Source organism: Lynx rufus, unplaced genomic scaffold, assembly GCF_022079265.1.
Source record: "Lynx rufus isolate CCGP_SWC_20201006 ecotype Redwood Valley unplaced genomic scaffold, mLynRuf1.p SCAF_3, whole genome shotgun sequence".
Taxonomy (NCBI): Eukaryota; Metazoa; Chordata; class Mammalia; order Carnivora; family Felidae; genus Lynx; species Lynx rufus.
The window spans coordinates 86071933-86090073 of record NW_025814845.1 but is presented as its reverse complement, the minus strand read 5'-3'; the positions used below and the strand labels follow the sequence as shown (position 1 = coordinate 86090073).

At 35.4% G+C, this 18141-nt stretch overlaps 1 protein-coding gene across 3 annotated transcripts in view; it reads right to left on the bottom strand.

Annotated features, from left to right (window-relative positions):
* Positions 1-2181: 2181 nt before the first annotated feature.
* The window catches only part of AIMP1 (aminoacyl tRNA synthetase complex interacting multifunctional protein 1), a 40265-nt gene continuing 24305 nt past the window's right edge, over positions 2182-18141 (bottom strand). For all 3 annotated transcript variants that reach the window (XM_047090615.1, XM_047090616.1, XM_047090617.1), the window contains exons 6-7: positions 15858-16026; positions 2182-2385 (exon numbers count right to left, since the gene is read on the bottom strand). In XM_047090615.1, the coding sequence (XP_046946571.1) occupies positions 2219-2385; positions 15858-16026 (336 nt within the window). In that variant the 3' untranslated portion in view covers positions 2182-2218. The remainder of the gene's footprint in view (positions 2386-15857; positions 16027-18141) is intronic.

Sequence of the window (18141 nt, the reverse complement as noted above, 5' to 3'; positions counted from 1 at the left end):
GGAGGGGCAGAGAGAGAGGGAGACACAGAATCAGAAACAGGCTCCAGGCTCCGAGCCATCAGCCCAGAGCCTGACGCGGGGCTCGAACTCACGGACCGCGAGATCGTGACCTGGCTGAAGTCGGACGCTTAACCGACTGCGCCACCCAGGCGCCCCTAGAAATTTACATATTTTTAAAAAGCAATGATAAATTATGTTTGGTGGGCACTTATTCTTGTATCCTAGAGTACCTAATGCTTTTAGTGAAAGCAAGGCGGAGAAAAAATTTTCAATTTTATATTAAAATCAACATGCCCTGAAAATGACTAATCTCAAAGCAATAATACACATGGAATTTCTAAATATAAGAAAAGTTAGTACTCCCAATATTCACTGTAAGATAGCGGGCCAATCTTGCTTAAGAAAGCATCATGTGATTGGGTCAACTTCATTAATTTATTATTTTCTGGTTTAAATAGAGGCTGAAAGGCACCAACTGTTTAGGCTGTGACCTAACACTATCTTCTACCGTTGAAATCCTTAAAGGGCTGAATACTAGTCAGAAGCCAAAAGGTTTATGTACAGTTCACTACCAATGCCATTTTTGTTGTTGTTGATTCCATAAGAACTCTCTTATCCCAGTGAGACAAATAAAATAGAATTCTTTTTCCTGTAAAAACAATGACTAATAATGGGGCTACACTGATGACTTGATTAATGTTTTATGTAATTTTAAAACCTGGGAATAAATATTTCAATTATCTAAGTAGTTGAAACATTCTTTAATTTATATTAGAATATTTAAAGAAATTTAACTGGGAAAAATTAGAAAATACAGAATCACGAAAGATTTTATCACAGTCTTATTTCCAAAAGAATAATTTATCCTGAGTATAAAATAACTTTTGAGTTTCATTTGTGTTTACTTGTCAATTGTTGCTATTGATGCTCTGTTAATATTTGGTTTTTCAGCAAGAAGATAAAACTGGCCTACCAGAACTCCATGGACTTAAATAAATGAAATTTAATTATACCTTTCATAAGCTGGCATGCAGGGTTGTTTTAAATTTATTTTGCCTCTCTTTCTGATTAGAGACTATAAGCAGCTAGATATTGTATGTATGATTTTTCTTTCAAACAATATCTATACTCCTACCTCCAGAGATGCATTTCTTTTTGGTAGCCCTCATCAGTCATCATCTCAAGGCTGGTGAACTTGAAAGCTCATAATTCCTAAGTTAATTTTCATTGTTCCTACAATATCTGTAAGATGAGTGAAAATAGGCATTTGACACCTTAATACATATATATGTTAACTTTGGTAACAATTTCTTTTAACATATTGACAGTGTGATGGTACATGAAAAAGCAAACTATATTGATTTTAAATACTCTTCTAAAATGTAACAATCTATAATTAATCTTGTATTAGGTACCCAAAGAATCTTTACAACCACCTAGACTAAAAAATTTAGACTGCTGCTTTTACATCAATTTATTGGAAAGTGTATTGGCAACACTTTGCAAAATGTTTATTCTTTATAGTTAGTTGAAATTTATTACTAATTATTTTGTCAAATGGAAAGAAAGTTCAGTATACAACTGAAAATTTCACTCTTAAAAAAAGTCACCTTTACAGGTCTGATTACTTTGGTAAGCAACAGCAATAATGTTGAAGTACCACATCTCCTAGCTTTTATGATGTTTGGCTCTCTAGTTGGCCATTTTCAATATTATTACAATATGATTAATTAATAAGACTGACAAAAATTCCAACTTGTCACTTTTGAAGAGGAGAGGACATTTATAATACAGACACACAATATACTACAAATCCAAAGGCTTAAAATTTCATGTACCATGTGCCTACAAACAGGAAACTAAATGTTCATCTAGTTCAAGTTATCTAAATGTATCAAGAAAAATAATCTGCTAACCAACATCCCTGCTAAAAAATAAACAATCACAAAACATAATTGATTTCTTTCCTACATTATACAGGAGCAAAAATTGTAAGTAAAAATGTAGTGCTTCTTTAACTGACTGAAAATAATATATACCTGATTAAAAGACTAGTCAAGTCTAGAAGAGAAATAACATAAAAAAGCCAGTTATATTTTAGGCACAAGTGACAAATATATTTCTTTTTATTGTTATTAAAGTTTTCTCCAATGTATTTCAGTAAATGAGTATTTTATTTTATTTTATTTTATTTTATTTTATTTTATTTTATTTTATTTTATTTTATTCCACTGTTGGTCATAGTTTGAGCCCTACACACTCCCTTCCCTTTCACCTCAAAGGGAACTCCTTTGTATGTAGCCACACACTCATCATTAGTGCAGAGATCTGGCTGGATCTGCTCCCAAATCTTCTTCTTAGGATTTAGCTCCTTGTCAGGCTCTCCTATTGAGGAGAAGAAAAAAAAAATTACATAGCTAAAATATGAAATAAATTATCCAGAGAGATTTCTAGTGTATTTTAACACTTACTTTTAACATATACTTTATTTTTATGACATGAGAAGTTTATATTTTTGATTTGTAAAATAAAGCATTTGACATTTCCTAACATGCCTTCTCCTTTGTCATGTTTAGTTGTGATTTTTAACAGATATCCCTGCAGTTGAAGATGATACTTTTAAAATAACATTCTCTCCTAATGATGACTTGAGCCCTGACACTCAATGGGAGAATCGACAGAATCTGTAGGATCTTATTTGGAATTGACATTCTCTATTCCTGTTAATTTTTTTTTAATTCTTTTAAACATTTATTTATTTTTAAGAGACAGAGAAAGACAAAGCATGAGCAGGGGAGGGGCAGAGAGAGACACACACACACACACACAGAATCCAAAGCAGTCTCCAGGTTCCAAGCTGTCAGCACAGAGCCCAACGTGGGGCTTGAACTCACAAATTGTGAGATCATGACCTGAGCTGAAGTCAGACACTTAACTGACTGAGCCACCCAGGCGCCCCTATTCTTGTTTGTTTTTAAATTTTCTTTTTGTTTCACTGGAAAGGAAAGATGATGCTCAGTTTTAAATGTTAAAAATGTAAAAATTGCTTTGTTGAAATAAAACTATACACACACACAAATATTTTGACATCTCCTTACAAATGTTCAAGATTACTTTTTACTCTTATAATAAATATTTTTGCAGGTAATACAGCAAAAAGAATTTATTCTCCAAACTATTAAAATGAAAATATAAGATACTCATTTTATCATTATATATAAAGAAAAGCTGTGAAGAGATGAAAAGCATAATTTGATGTTATATATTTACATGTGGTAGAAGCAGCTTATATTTCAATGTACAAAATAAATGATGAGACTGCTGCTACAGTGCTTAAAGATTTTTTTATCGATATAGGAGAATGGATTAAATGCTAAGATTATCTAAATAAATATAGTAACTACTTTGGGTTTCATGGGCTGCCCATTCCATTTGGTGAGAGGGAAAGAGACAGAAAAAGTTCGGAGACAACGAGTCACATTTTCTAAGCACGAGAAATATATACAAGTTGCGTGCAATGCTCACAACAACACTCTATTTTTAAATATAAGGAAACCATTGCTCAAAGAAGATAAACTGCTCAAAGTTAGAAGATCAACAAGTGGAGTCAGAATTTGACAACAAAACCCTTATTCTGCTAGCACAGCATCTTGCCTCCTGACACACTATTCTTTAGAAAAGAAACAAGTAACATTCTTACATGTAGATAAAACCTCAACTTCTATCATAACTCACACTAAAAGTTTTTAGTCAACAAAGACAAATGTGTTGTAGAATACATCTGGTCTAGATTTAAGGAACACCAGTATACAAAACAATCCCTCTTAACTTATAAGAAATAGAAAGTAAAGTTTAACATAATACCATTTTAGTAGCTGAGGATGCTCAATAACATTTGGAATAAAGAATCAGTTCAAGAAACAATGAAAAGTAACAGATCTCTTAAACCTAAGTGTGAAATAAAAATGGTTTCCAGGAGGTAATAAAAAGAGTATTTCTGAAGTATATAATTCTGTAATGATAGATATCCAACTTTTTAGATGTCTTCTAAAGTGACTCCCAAGTTGAAACCTTCTGGAATTAATTTCAAAAGGATCTTTTACCATTACTGGAACTAATTATATTCTATACTCTAATTATACCTTATGACCTAAACTAGTTTTTACTCTCCACTCATACAACAGGAAAAACAAAACTGAGTAAAATTGTCAGCCACTGTGGTTTTTGTTCTTTATTAGCTCTTCAGGAACTGCCATGAAACTGGCAAGAACATATAAAACTGTCCTCTGATATGCAGGTTTTCAGAGATGACAGAATAGTTAATTGAATGATATATCTATACCAAAAGAACAAGCAATGAAACCAAAACTGAAAGACTAGTATAAAAGATAAGGATTTCTCTTATTAAGAGCGTTTGACTTGACAGCAGAAAAACTAATTAATAAACAGAATAGAAAAAATGCTAATATATCAAATATCTACAGAAAAAAATACTAACATATAAAGTATCTTTATTTTTTGTTTTTAAAGATTTCTATTTTTTGTTTCTAAGCCATTCCTTAGTCTAAAAGTTTACTTTGCTTGTGTATAGATCATGTCAGGAAGTGGGCGTTCCAGAATCCTAGAAAGCTGGAGGCAGAGAAACTGTTTAGAGGCCTGAGTACTAACTCTTAATTCCCCCAACTCTCCCAAAAAACACATTGCCAAACTGATAACAGATTAATTCAAGAGGCACAGCATCCCAGATTTGTGTGAAATTCTTATCAAAAGCACAGATTGTGTGAGTTCTTGTTAAATGCAGACAATAAGCTCCAAATACAAAAAAAAAAAAAAAAAAAAAAAAACCTGTGATGCAGCACAAAATTAAGCTTCACAGAACTAGTAAGATATTGACATGCATACAAAATAATATTCATAACACATAATACATAGTGCTTACCATGGGCTGTTTGCTACACTAAAGGCTTTACAAATATTTACTCATTCAATCCTCTCAGTACACTACATAAATACTATTAATTACCCTCGTTTAGGAAAAACATTCAGCCAAGAATTCTTTATCCAGCAAGGCTGTCATTCAGAATAGGAGAGATAAAGAGTTTCCCAGACAAATAAAAACTAAAGGAGTTCATGACCACTAAACCAGCCCTGCAAGAAACCTTAAGGGCGATGTTTTGATTGGAGGAAAAAAAGACCAAAAGCAACAAAGACCAGAAAGGACCAGAGAGCATCACCACAAACACTAACTCTACAGGTAATACAATGGCACTAAATTCATACCTTTCAACAATCACTCTGAACGTAAATGGACTAAATGCTCCAATCAGAAGACATAGGGTATCAGAATGGATAAAAAGACAAGATCCATCTATATGTTGTCCACAAGACTCATTTTAGACCTAAAGACACCTGAAGTTTGAAAGTAAGGGGATGGAGAACCACCTATCATGCTAATGGTTGTCAAAAGAAAGCCAGAGTACCCACACCTATATCAGATGAACTAGATTTTAAACCAAACACTGTAACAAGAGATGAAGCAGGGTATTACATCATAATTAAGGGACCTATCCATCAAGAAGATGTAATAATTATAAATATTTATGCTCCTAACTTGCAAGCACCCAAATATATAAATCAATTAATAACAAACATAAAGAAACTCACTGAAAATAATACAATAATAGTAGGGGACTTTAACACTCCACTTACAACAATGGACAGATCATCTAAGCAGAAAATCAACAAGGAAACAATGGCTTTGAATGACACACTGGACTGGATGGATTTAACAGATATATTCAGAACATTTCATCCTAACGCAGAATATGCATTCTTTTTGAGTGCACATGGAACATTCTCCAGAAGAGATCACCTACTAGGTCACATCAGCCCTCAACAAGTACAAAAAGACTGAGATCATACCATGCACATTTTCAGATCACAATGCTATGAAACTTGAAGTCAACCACAAGACAAAACTGTAAAGCCCTCAAATACATGAACATAAAGAACATCCTACTAAAGAATGAATGAGTAAACCAGGAAATTAAAGAAGAAATTAAAAAAAAAATACATGGAAACAAATGAAAATGCAAACTGGACAGTCCAAAACTTCTGGGATACAGCAAAGGCAGTCCTAAGAGGGAAGCATACTGAAATTCAGGCCTATTTCAAGAAGCAAGTAAAGTCCCAAATACATAACCTAACCATACACCTAAGGAGCTAGAAACGAAACAGCAAATAAAGTCTACAGACAGCAGAAAAAGGGAAATAATAAAGATTAGAGCAGAAATAAACGATACGGTAACAAAAAACAAATCAGAACAAATCAATGAAACTAAGACTCTTTGAAAGATTAACAAAATTGATAAACCCCTTGCCAGACTTACTAAAAAGAAGAGAAAGGACCCAAGTAGATAAAATCACGAATGGCAGAGGAGAGATCACAACCAACACCACAGAAATACAAAGAATTATAAGAGAATGCTATGAAAAATTATATGCCAACAAATTGGGCAATCTGGAAGAAACAGGCAAATTCCAGATACTCACAAACTACCAAAAATGAAACAGAAAGAAATAGAAAATTTCAACAGACCATAACCAGCAAAGAGATTGAATCAGTAATCAAAACATCTCCCAACAAACAAGAGTCCTGGGCCAGATGACTTCCCAGGGAAATTCTACCAGATATTTAAAGAAGAGTTAATACCTATTTTCAAACTGTTCCAAAAAATAGAAATGGAAAGAAAACCTCCAAACTCATTCTTACAAGGCCAGCATTACCTTGGTTCCAAAACCAGACAAAGACCCCACTAAAAAGGAGAATTACAGGCCAATATCCCTGATGAACATGGATGCAAAGATTCTCAATAAAATATTAGCAAATCAAATTTGCTAGAAGTACATTAAAAAAATTATTCACCATGATCAAGTGGGATTAAGTCTTGGGCTGCAGAGCTGGTTCAATATTCATAAACAAATCAATTCATTAATGTGATACATTATACTGTTTTCTCAATAGATGCAAAAAAAGCATTTGACAAAATACAGCATCCATTCTTCATAAAAACCCTCAACAAAGAAGGAATAGATGAAACATAATTGAACATCATAAAGGCCATATATGAAAGACCTACAGTTAATATCATCCTCAATGGGGCAACACTGAGAGCCTTTCCCCTAAGGTCAGGAACAAGACAAGGATGTCTACCATCACCTTTACTATTTAACCTGGTACTGAAAGTCTTAGCCTCAATCAGGTAACAAAAAGAAATAAAAGGCATCTAAATCAGCAAGGAAGAGGTCAAACTTTCACCATTTGCAGCTGACATGATAGTCTATGTAGAAAACCTGAAAGACTCTACCAAAAAATTGCTAGAACTAATACATAAATTTCAGGATATAAAATCAACATGCAGAAATCTGTTACATTTCTATACACCAATAATGAAGCAGCAAAGAAATCAAGGAACTGATCCCATTTGTAACTGCATCAAAACAATAAGATACCTAGGAATAAACCTAACCTACCTAAATAAACCTAATAAGCCTAAGAGGTAATAGATCTGTACTCTTAAAACTACAGAACAATTATGAAAGAAATGAAGAGGACACAAAGAAATGGAAAAGCATTCCATGCTCATAGATTGAAAGAACAAATATTGTTAAAATGTCTATACTACCCAAAGCAATCTATGCATTTAATGCAATCCCTATCAAAATACCACCAGTATTTTTCACAGAGCTAGAACAGACTAGCCTAAAATCTGTATGGAACCACAAAAGACCCTGAAAAGCCAAAGCAATCCTGAAAAAGAAAAACAGAACTGGAGGCATCACGATTCTGGATTTCAAGCTATATTACAAAGCTGTAGTGATCAAGACAGTATGGTACTGGCACAAAACAGACACACAAGTCAGTGGAACAGAATAGAAAATCCAGAAGTGGACCCACAACTATATGGTCAACTAATCTTCAACAAAGCAGGAAAGAATATCCAATGAAAGACAGTCTCTTCAAAAAATGGTACTGGGAAAACCGGACAGCGAAATGCAGAAGAATGATACAGGACCACTTTCTTACACCATCCACAAAAAAAAAAATTCAAAATGGATGTAAGACATAAATGTAAGACAGGAAACTATCAAAATCCTACAGGAGAATACAGGCAGCAATTTCTTTGACCTTGACTGTAGCAACTTCTTACTAGACAAGTCTCCAAAGGCGAGGGGAAAAAAAGCAAAAATGAACTATTGCTATTGGGCTTCATCGAGATAAAAAGCTTCTGCACAATGAAAGAAACAATCAGGGTGCCTGGGTGGCTCAGTGGTTTAAGTGTCTGACTTTGGCTCAAGTCATGATCTCATGGTTCGTGAGTTTGAGCTCCACATTGGGCTCTGCGTGGACAGCTTAGAGCCGGAAGCCTGCTTTGGATTCTGTGTCTCCCTCTCTCTCTACGCCTCCCCCACTCATGCTCTGTCTCTCTCTCTTTCAAAAATAAATAGACATTAAAACAGAAACTAAGGAAACAATCAACAAAACTAAAAGGCAACCTACAGAATAGAAGATATTTGCAAACGACATATCCTGACAAAAGGTTAGTACCTAAAATCTGCATAGAACTTACCAACTCAACCCAAAAAACAAATAACCTGGTTAAGAAATCGGCAGAAGATACAAATAGACACTTTTCCAAAGAAGACATCCAGATGGCTAACACACATGAAAAGAGGCTAAGACATCACTCATCATCAGGGAAATACAAATCAAAACTACAATGAAATATCACTTCACACCTGTCAGAATGGCTAAAATTAACAACTAAGGCAACAACAGATGGTGGCAAGGATGTGGAGAAAGAGGAACCCTTTTGCATTAATGGTGGGAATGCAAACTGGTACAGTCACTCTGGAAAACAGTATGGAGGTTCCTCAAAAAATCAGAAATAGAACTACTCTACAACCCACTAATAGCACTAGTAATTTATCCAAAGGATACAAAAATGCTGATTCAAAGCAAACACATGCACCCCAATGTTTACAGCAGCACTATCAACAACAGCCAAATAATGGAAAGAAGACGTGGTATATACATACAATGGAATATCAGTCGGCAATCAACAACAATGAAATCTTACCATTTGCAACAACATGGATAGAACTAGAGTATATTATGCTAAACGAAATAAGTCAGAGAAAGACAAATACATGATTTCACTCACATGTGGAATTTACGAAACAAAACAGATGAACGTAGGGGAAGAGAATGGAAAATAAGATAAAAACAGAGAGGGACGCAAACCATTAGAGACTTAAATATAGAGAACAAACTGAGGGTTGCTGGCAGGGTGTTGGGTAGGGGGATGTGCTAAATGGCAACGGATGTTAAAGAGGGCCCTTGCTGGGATGAGCACTAGGGTGTTATGTGTAAGGGATGAATCACTAAATTCTATTCCTGAAATCATTATTACACTATATGTTAAGTAACTGATTTGAATAAAAAGAAATAAATGAATAGATGTGTTATATATACACAATGGAATATTACTCAGCCATCAAAAAGAATGAAGTCTTGCCATTTGCAATGATGTGGATGGAGCTAGGATGTATTATGCTAAGCGAAATAAGTCAATCAGAGAAAGACAAATACCATAAAATTTCACTCACGTGTGGAACTTAAGAAAGAAAACAGATAAACATATTGGGGGGGGCAGGGAGAGGAGAGAGGGAAACAAACCACAAGAGACTCTTAATGATACAGAACAAACTGAGGGTTGATGGAGGGATGTGGGTGGGAGATGGGCTAGATGGATGATGGGTATTAAAGAGGGCACTTGTGATGAGCACTAGGTATTGTATGTAAGTGATGAATCACTGAATTCTATTCCTGAAACCAATATTGCACTGTTAACTAAAATTAAAAATTAAAAAAAGAATTTCCCCATTTTACAGATGAGGAAATTAAGGCACAAAAGTTACAGCCAAGAACTTAAAAATATCAGGCAGGGGGCGCCTGGGTGGCGCAGTCGGTTAAGCGTCCGACTTCAGCCAGGTCACGATCTTGCGGTCCGTGAGTTCGAGCCCCGCGTCAGGATCTAGGCTGATGGCTCAGAGCCTGGAGCCTGTTTCCGATTTTGTGTCTCCCTCTCTCTCTGCCCCTCCCCCGTTCATGCTCTGTCTCTCTCTGTCCCAAAAATAAATAAACGTTGGAAAAAAAAAATTAAAAATATCAGGCAGGTAGCTAAGTGATTCAAAAGCTAAATCTCACAATACCCACACAAAATAGGTATCATTAAAATCTTTCTTATAGATGAAAAAGCTGAGCCTCAGAAAGGTTCCCAAATCACCCAGCACATGTGGAGTCAAAATTTGAAAGCTTTAACTTCGTAATTAAAACTAGTAATTTTCTAAGAACAAGGATTTGAACTAAATATAAAGTAGAAACTAGTAAGAGGAAATTCTAAAGCTTGACTGTTGCTTTAACACACCAGACTCAGTATCTGAACACTCTGAATGTAGTTGCAAGACTAATCAATAAAGGAAACATGATTCAGACAAGTAAAATTTTAAGATTGCAATTAAAACTTGTCACATTATGGTAACTGAATATAAATGAGAGTTGAAAAATTTTGGATGCATTGTTAACTTTCTGGTTTACTCAAAATGCTTCTCAATAATGTACTATTTGGTAGGGTATAAAGCTAGTTTGAAATGAAAGTTTAAATCACCTGCCATGAAAAACATACCTAACATTTTAAACAATTGTTTTTTAACAAACTGTATTTTCCAGAGAAGTCTTTCATCATTCCTGTGTGTAATGTTCTTCTAAATCTTATTTTCATAGTTTTATTTTTTTTTCCTTTTGGCATAGCTATCCAACAAAGTTAAGTGATATCAATAAAAGTTCTTAAAAGCTAAAAACTGCAGAGCCTCTGAAATTGCTAAACACACGCCAATAATCACCATTTGGAAACAGTTACACATAATGTAAGAGAACTAATCCTTCAGAGACTATTTTAGGCCAACTGATTGTAAACAAAGCACACTGGGAATAGGAAGTAGTTCAGAGAGGAGTTTGTACAGATGTAAAAAACTGTGACCACCTTCTTAGAATTTAAAACCTACAAAAAGCAATAAATACAAATTCCAAAATCCCAAGCATTCACAATCTGAAATAAAAACCGGAAACTTCATTTTAATTAGCCATTGTTTTGCTCATTGATTATCAGCTCTTTGATATCTGCCATGGCCATAAAAAGCCTAGCACTAAATTATTTTATGTGTGATTAACTGGGTTTTTGAACTACAGCAATTGTAACTATTGCCAATTGTGGCACAAAAACTAAAGTATAAGTTTGCAAATAAAGGTTGATTAAATTTAGAAAGCTAATCAATAGAGAAAAGAGGTTTGGTGGTTCTCTAGGAATAACCCTGACAATAATGAAGGCAAATGCTCAGGCCTGTTCTCCAAATACTGATTTTTCTGTTTGTATTTTACATGTTTTACTAGTGTGTTTCTTTCTGTTTATTCATTAACCAATTTACTGAGCTCTACACCAGTCATTTTTCTAGATGCTAGGTATACAACAGTGAATAATCACCACATACACATAAAAGTAAAAATCTTGATTTCACGTGCTTACAATTCTGTGTGGACAGACAATTAACAATGTTTAGTATATTGGATCAATAGGATCATGCACCAAGCCATGTAGCTATTTTGGGGAAAGAGCCAGTGGCTCAAATGGAGTGATCCAGTGAAGATTTATGGAGTACATGAGGTTAACAAACACAATGGGAGGCCATTACTTGGGCTTGTACTCTGGGTCAAATGAAAAGTTTTGTAATAGTTCTGAGCAGAGGAGTAATACACTCTGACTTACATCACTCTCCCATAACTGAAAATAGATGGAAGAAGGGCACAGGCAAAAGCAGGGAGATCAGTTACAAAGTTTTACCTTCCACATAACAGATGTTGGCACCAGGACAAAAGTAGTAGTGGGCAAAGATGAGGAGAATGATTCTAGATATATTCAGAAGGTACAATTACTAGGATTTTCTGAAGGAGAAGATAAGTGAGAAAATAAAAAGAAGTTGAGAAAACAGAATTCCTGTCAGATAAGATGAGAAATACTATGGAAAAGGAAAATTCTAGGGGAAAGATGGGGAATATGTATTCTCCCTTGGGACATATTAGTGAAAAAGTCTAGTAGGCAACTGGATAAGTAACTGGTTAAAACAGCCAAGAAAATGAACATGAAAAAGAAAAGAGAAGAGGTCAAGTTCAGAAAGAAAAAGAGGTCAAAGACCAAGGTCTGGGATATTCCAATGTTAAGGGGTCAGGGAGGTGAGGAAGAATCAGCAAAGGAATTAAGAAGGAGGACCAGTGAAGCAGGAGGATCACCAGGCCACCAGGTGCCAGAAACCAAGATGATTAAGAAAAAGTCTAAGAACTAGCCAAGGATATTTAGTTACTGAGAGTAATTGGTGACCCTGATCAGAGAAGTTCTGGAAAAAATAGTAGGGAAACCTGACTGAAATGGGTTTTAGAAAGAAGTTTATATCTATTTTTAAGAATAAAGGCATCAAAAATTCAATACTCTTGTACATATCATACATGCTTTGTGATTAACCTCTAACATATTAATAAGACCCAATAACAATAGAAATAAGCATGATCTAGGAAGTTAAACGTCTGAATGCAAATTCTCATTTATTATTAGACGAAATCCAGTGTACTCTCAAAAAGTACTCTCAAAAGGCTGTTGTTGCTACTGTCTTCTAGCCGTAATATTATTTTCAAGTTAGTTTTGCGTGGTGCTTTCGGGACTAGTTATCACATTTAAATAGTAAAATGTACAGCTTCACAAACTGAAAATTTTAAGAAGTACTGGGTGGGGAGGGTTTCTAGTCAGTGTTATAAGAAATATCATTTGGCATCTTCTAAACTCTATGGAACTTTTTAGATTTGTAGTTGGAATAGTCGTTAGGTGTAAATGCCTTTTCAAGGCCAAACAGCACTTCAAACGTTTGAGTCCCAAATGCAATTTCTATACCACACTTTATATAACATGAAATGTAAGTCTCCAGACACTGAGCACATCAAGTGAACATCAAAATGTACCAGCAGACACCTTAAGCTTTAAAATGTAAAACAGATGCTGAAAAATAAAACACTGATAAATCATGGATCTGACTAGAAAAAGAAAAAAAAAAAAAAAGAAAAATGTAAGACTAATGGCCTGCTGCACAGTATTAACTGCTATTCCTTTCAGATTTACTGCTCCAGAAGCAACTGATATGGAAGCATAAGCAAGATGAACATTAACAAACTTCACGTCCTAAAATTCATCAATTATTTGATGCTTAAGAATATAATCTCATGGGCCATTTTAAAAGGTCAGGTTTTCCCTTTTTTCACTTTATATTTTTGTACCTTCTCATGTGCTGATGCGCAAGGGGAAACTATGAATTTGCAAGAAATATCAGACTTTGGAACATTGTAAATATAAACACATAAGAAGCCAAATGGATAGATTAGAGAATATAATAAAGACAAGAAATCCATACTGGGCTATTAACATCTCTAATGCTAAGTCACTGGGTAACTAATGAAAAACTTTCAATATACTCAATAGTAGCATCCAAATAAACTTGATTCAATTGCTGAAATACTACCTGTCAATTCTTTGAGATAATGGAATGAAACCTGAACTAAAACTAAAAGAATAGAACTAAAAGAATAAGAAGCCTTCATTAATGAAATAGTCCATATTAATTCAAAGCAAGCAGCAATCAACAAAAATGCTACAGTGCTACAAATTCAGGCACATTTATTCTTTGATCCCTTCACTAACTCTATATAACTGTAAGCAAGAAGCTGAGTTTTGTTGGGCCTCAAAACAAATCTATAAAATAGTGGATTTTCTTCCAATTCTAAGCATATAACGCTACAATTTACATCACAAAATAACACTTAAAGAAAACATACTAAATCTTATGTGTTTATTTTTTTAAATCTTTTTTAAGTGTTTTTATTTATTTTTGAGACAGAGAGAAACACGGCATGAGCAGGGGAGGGGCAGAGAGAGAGGGAGACACAGAATCTGAAGCGGCCTCCAGGCTCTGAGCTGACAGCACAGAGCCCAATGCAGGGCTCGAATTCACAGACCGCGAGATCATGACCTGAGCCAAAGTCAGACGCTCAGCTGACTGAGCCACCCAGGCGCCCCAAAATCTTACGTGTTTAAACAGAAAGGAAGGGAAATGTTAACTTGGAAAGGTAAACCAAAAGTACCTTAAAGGAAAAAGTTTACTTTTATTGTCATTCTATTCCAATTTAGTGAATGAGACTTCTCAATAGAATTTTAGGTTTGTCAGATATACAAATGATTTACCCCGAAGTGTGAAGTTTGGGGAAGTGTTTTGATATTGTGGTAGCAGAGTGGTGATCATATGCTCCTAGAACCAAAAGCCATCATGCTGCTTTAAGAAATGATTCTAAATGAGATTTTCCCAAAACCTAGTTTAACAAAAAAGATTCTTAGAAAACAGACTACTAAGGTTTTCGTTCTACCAAGGTTCAAGACGTACACTTGTATTCAAAGTCACAGATACTTGCTAAACAATCCCTGTGTTTTTTACATTAGCCTACTTTGACCAGGAGAGGGGGGAAGCTGAGCTTCAAGGAAATTAACCCAGGGTTCCAACCATATTTTCTATCTTAGTCCAGTGTTAAAATCCTTCATATCCTAATATTTTATCAAACACAGTTAACACAGGATTTAAAAAGCAGGCCCATCTAATCACATCAGCCTTGCTATTAAAACAGCTGTTTCTACAAATATATTTCCAAATCAATTCTGACTTTTAGACCTAATTCTCCTTTTTACCCTAATTTATTTCTACTTTTCCCATTACTCTGTAGTCAAATGAACATCCTTTAAGTAAATCCATTCTTTTGTTTTTCCTCCTCCTTTCATGAAGGAAATATTTATTCCATATCTGACAAGCATCCTTTCTCTTCTGCTTCAAAGACCTATATGAAGAAACTTTTTCACACATGATAAAACTTCTTCTATCTCAGGACCATTTTAGTGGAGAAAACAAGCAATATGAAAGCAACCTCCTTTGAGATTATTACAATAAATACAAGTTTTAACTCAATTTTTCTCTATATCCTGAAGTCAAGTAAAAGCATATGCAAGTACATTATTAGATGGACTTGGAGAATTACATATTTCTTCCCCCACATATGAACTTTTCATCTTTTTGTGCTGCATTCTGAGATAATCTATAGCTTCAAAGACTCTGCAGCAGATTAATTAGTTCTCTATCTATAACATACTCCTCTGCTACGTAAGTGTTACTAGTATTTTGCCTAGAGCAAACTCTCTCTAGTGTTTTTTAAAAACATATATTTTTAATGTTTATTTATTTTTGAGAGAGAGAGAAAGAGCGAGCGAACATAAATGGGGAAGGAGCAAAGAGGGAAGGAGACAAAGAATCCCAGGCAGGCTCTGTGCTGTCCTCACAGAGCCCGATGTGAGGCTTGAACTCAAAAACCCCAAGATCATGACCTGAGCTAAAACCAAGAGTCGGATGCTTAACTGACTAAGCCACTCTCTCTAGAGTTTTATGCAATGTGTGCATTCACGGGGAGGGTGATGGTTAGTTAGATGGTGTGCTTAATGTGCCATCTTGAACCAATCTCAAGAAACTCAATAATAAAATCTTAATAATAATGGTCATTAATGTAAAGCCTTGGTTTTAAACTAAACCAAGACTGGTTTTAAACTAAATACTACAAAAGAACAATGATTCCCAAACTATTTTAAATAATGACTAATACTTACCAGGAAAAGCATCAAAAATAATTCTGTCTCCAGGAACAGACCCAGTAGGAGGTGCCAAGATTTCAACCTTCTCAGGTGAACTAGCACACATTACCATTGCCTGAGATATTACTCCCCTCATCTTTGCAGGTTTCAGGTTACAAAGTAAAATCACCATCCGATTTTGCATCTGTGTGAAACACAAATTAGTGATTAAATATATACAGAGATTACAATAATTACACCTAGAATACACTAAGCTACATCTAATATGCTAAATATAAAATGTTCTATTTTTGTAGATGTATCTGTCTCTGTGTCCAAAATCTTTTATTTTATTGTTGTTATGAAGTCTTACATAAACATGAAAAAAAAAATTCCACAAAATGACAGTGCCCTATAGTTGAAGGAGCAGAGGCAAGACTATTCAGTTAAATAATTTTTAGACTGAGTGAAACAGATGTGGTTTTGAATTTAGCTGCCATGTACTAGCAATCAGACTGTATAAAGTTGAAATGTTTTTTTCCTCACAAAATGAGGAAAATGATATCCCACTTAAATAGCCCACTCTAGGAGTATATTGTAACATGTATGTAAAGCATTTAGCATAGTGTTAGCACTGAAATAAATGAACAATCCTTTTTTCCATACATATTTGGTCATTGCCAATACTATGTCATACTTGGTCATTGCCAAGATTCATGTCCTAATTTAAAAATTACTCTTGGGAAGATCGGAATAGGAGGATCCTGAGCTCACCTAGTCCCATGGACACGCCAATGAAACAACTGCATCTACTGCAACTAACTCTGAAATCGACCTGAAGACTGGCGCTTCAGATCATCCACAGCTAGAGAGAAGACAAAATCAAAAAGAATAGGAAGCGTAGAGACACAGTTGGGAACCCTGGCGACTAACCACAAACAGGATGAACGTCACAAAACACAGAGGAGTAAGGGGGTCAGACCCCATACCTAGGGACCCAAACTGGGAAGATGAATCTTCCTAACATGTGGCTTTGAAAAACAGGAGGACTTAACTCTAGAAGCTTTAAAAATCAGCAGGGCTTAACTGGGAAAACCAGAGAGTGACAGTAAAAGGAGCCCCCACACTAAAAGAGCCATCACCAGACACAGCACCAAAGCAGCAGTTTGAAGTATCTGAGGTATTTGTGCAGATTTATTGACTAATCTTAGGATATGTTAGACAGGCAGAGATCTACCAGAAACATCTCTGGGAAAGAAAGTAGTGCCAGAGGGCATCATTTTTCTTGCTCTCCCCCGCCTAGATGGCCTGAAGTTTGCAGAAGCCAGTGCTATCACTCTCCATCTAACTTACCAGCACCACATGCCCTTGCATTCCCTTGCATACATGCACCACCTAATCCACCCACAACAGGAGGTACCCTTCCAAAGCAGATACTACCATGTCAAATACAGGAAGCAAGCAGGTCTTAGACCACTCCAAAGTGACTGCAGCCCTGGAAAGAAGGGGAGATAACCCTACACACCAGCACAACCACACTTGCTGCAATGAGGCCTCTTACCAGGCTGTTCAGGGAGCAAGCCTTGCCCTTCATGCACCTGCAGCTGTTACAGAGGTTACCTGCAGACAGTTAAGGTGAGTGCTGGCTCCATCTACCAGTAAGCTCACAAGTCCGTCAACAGCAATGGAAGTAAACCCTGACCAGTGTAAGAACAGGTAGCGAAGAGAGTCATTGTAGTCGTAAGCATATCTACAGCCACACCAATCTTGAAAAAGAACAACAAAACTGGAGGTATCATAATCCCAGATTTTAAGATATACTACAAAGCTGCAGTAATCAAAACAGTATGGTACGGCACAAAATAGATACATATAGATCAATGGAACAGAATAGAGAGCCCAGAAATAAAACTATACTTATATGGTCAATTAATCTACAACGAAGAAGACAAGAATATATAATGGGGAAAAGACAGTCTTTTCAATTTATGGTGCTGGGAATACTTGACAGCCACATGTAAAAGAATGAAACTTGACCACTTTCTTACACCACACACAAAAATACACTCAAAATGATTAACGACCTAACTATGAGACCTGAAACCATAAAACTAGAAGAAAACACAGGCAGTTATTTCTTTGACAAAGGCCATAGAAACATTTTTCTAGGTATGTCTCCTCAGTCAAGGGAAACAAAAGCAAAATTAAACTATTGCGACTACAAAAGCTTTTGTACAACAAAGGAAATCAACATCAAAACAAAAAGGCAACCCACTGAATGAGACAGACATTTGCAAATGATTCTTCCCATGGGGGTTAA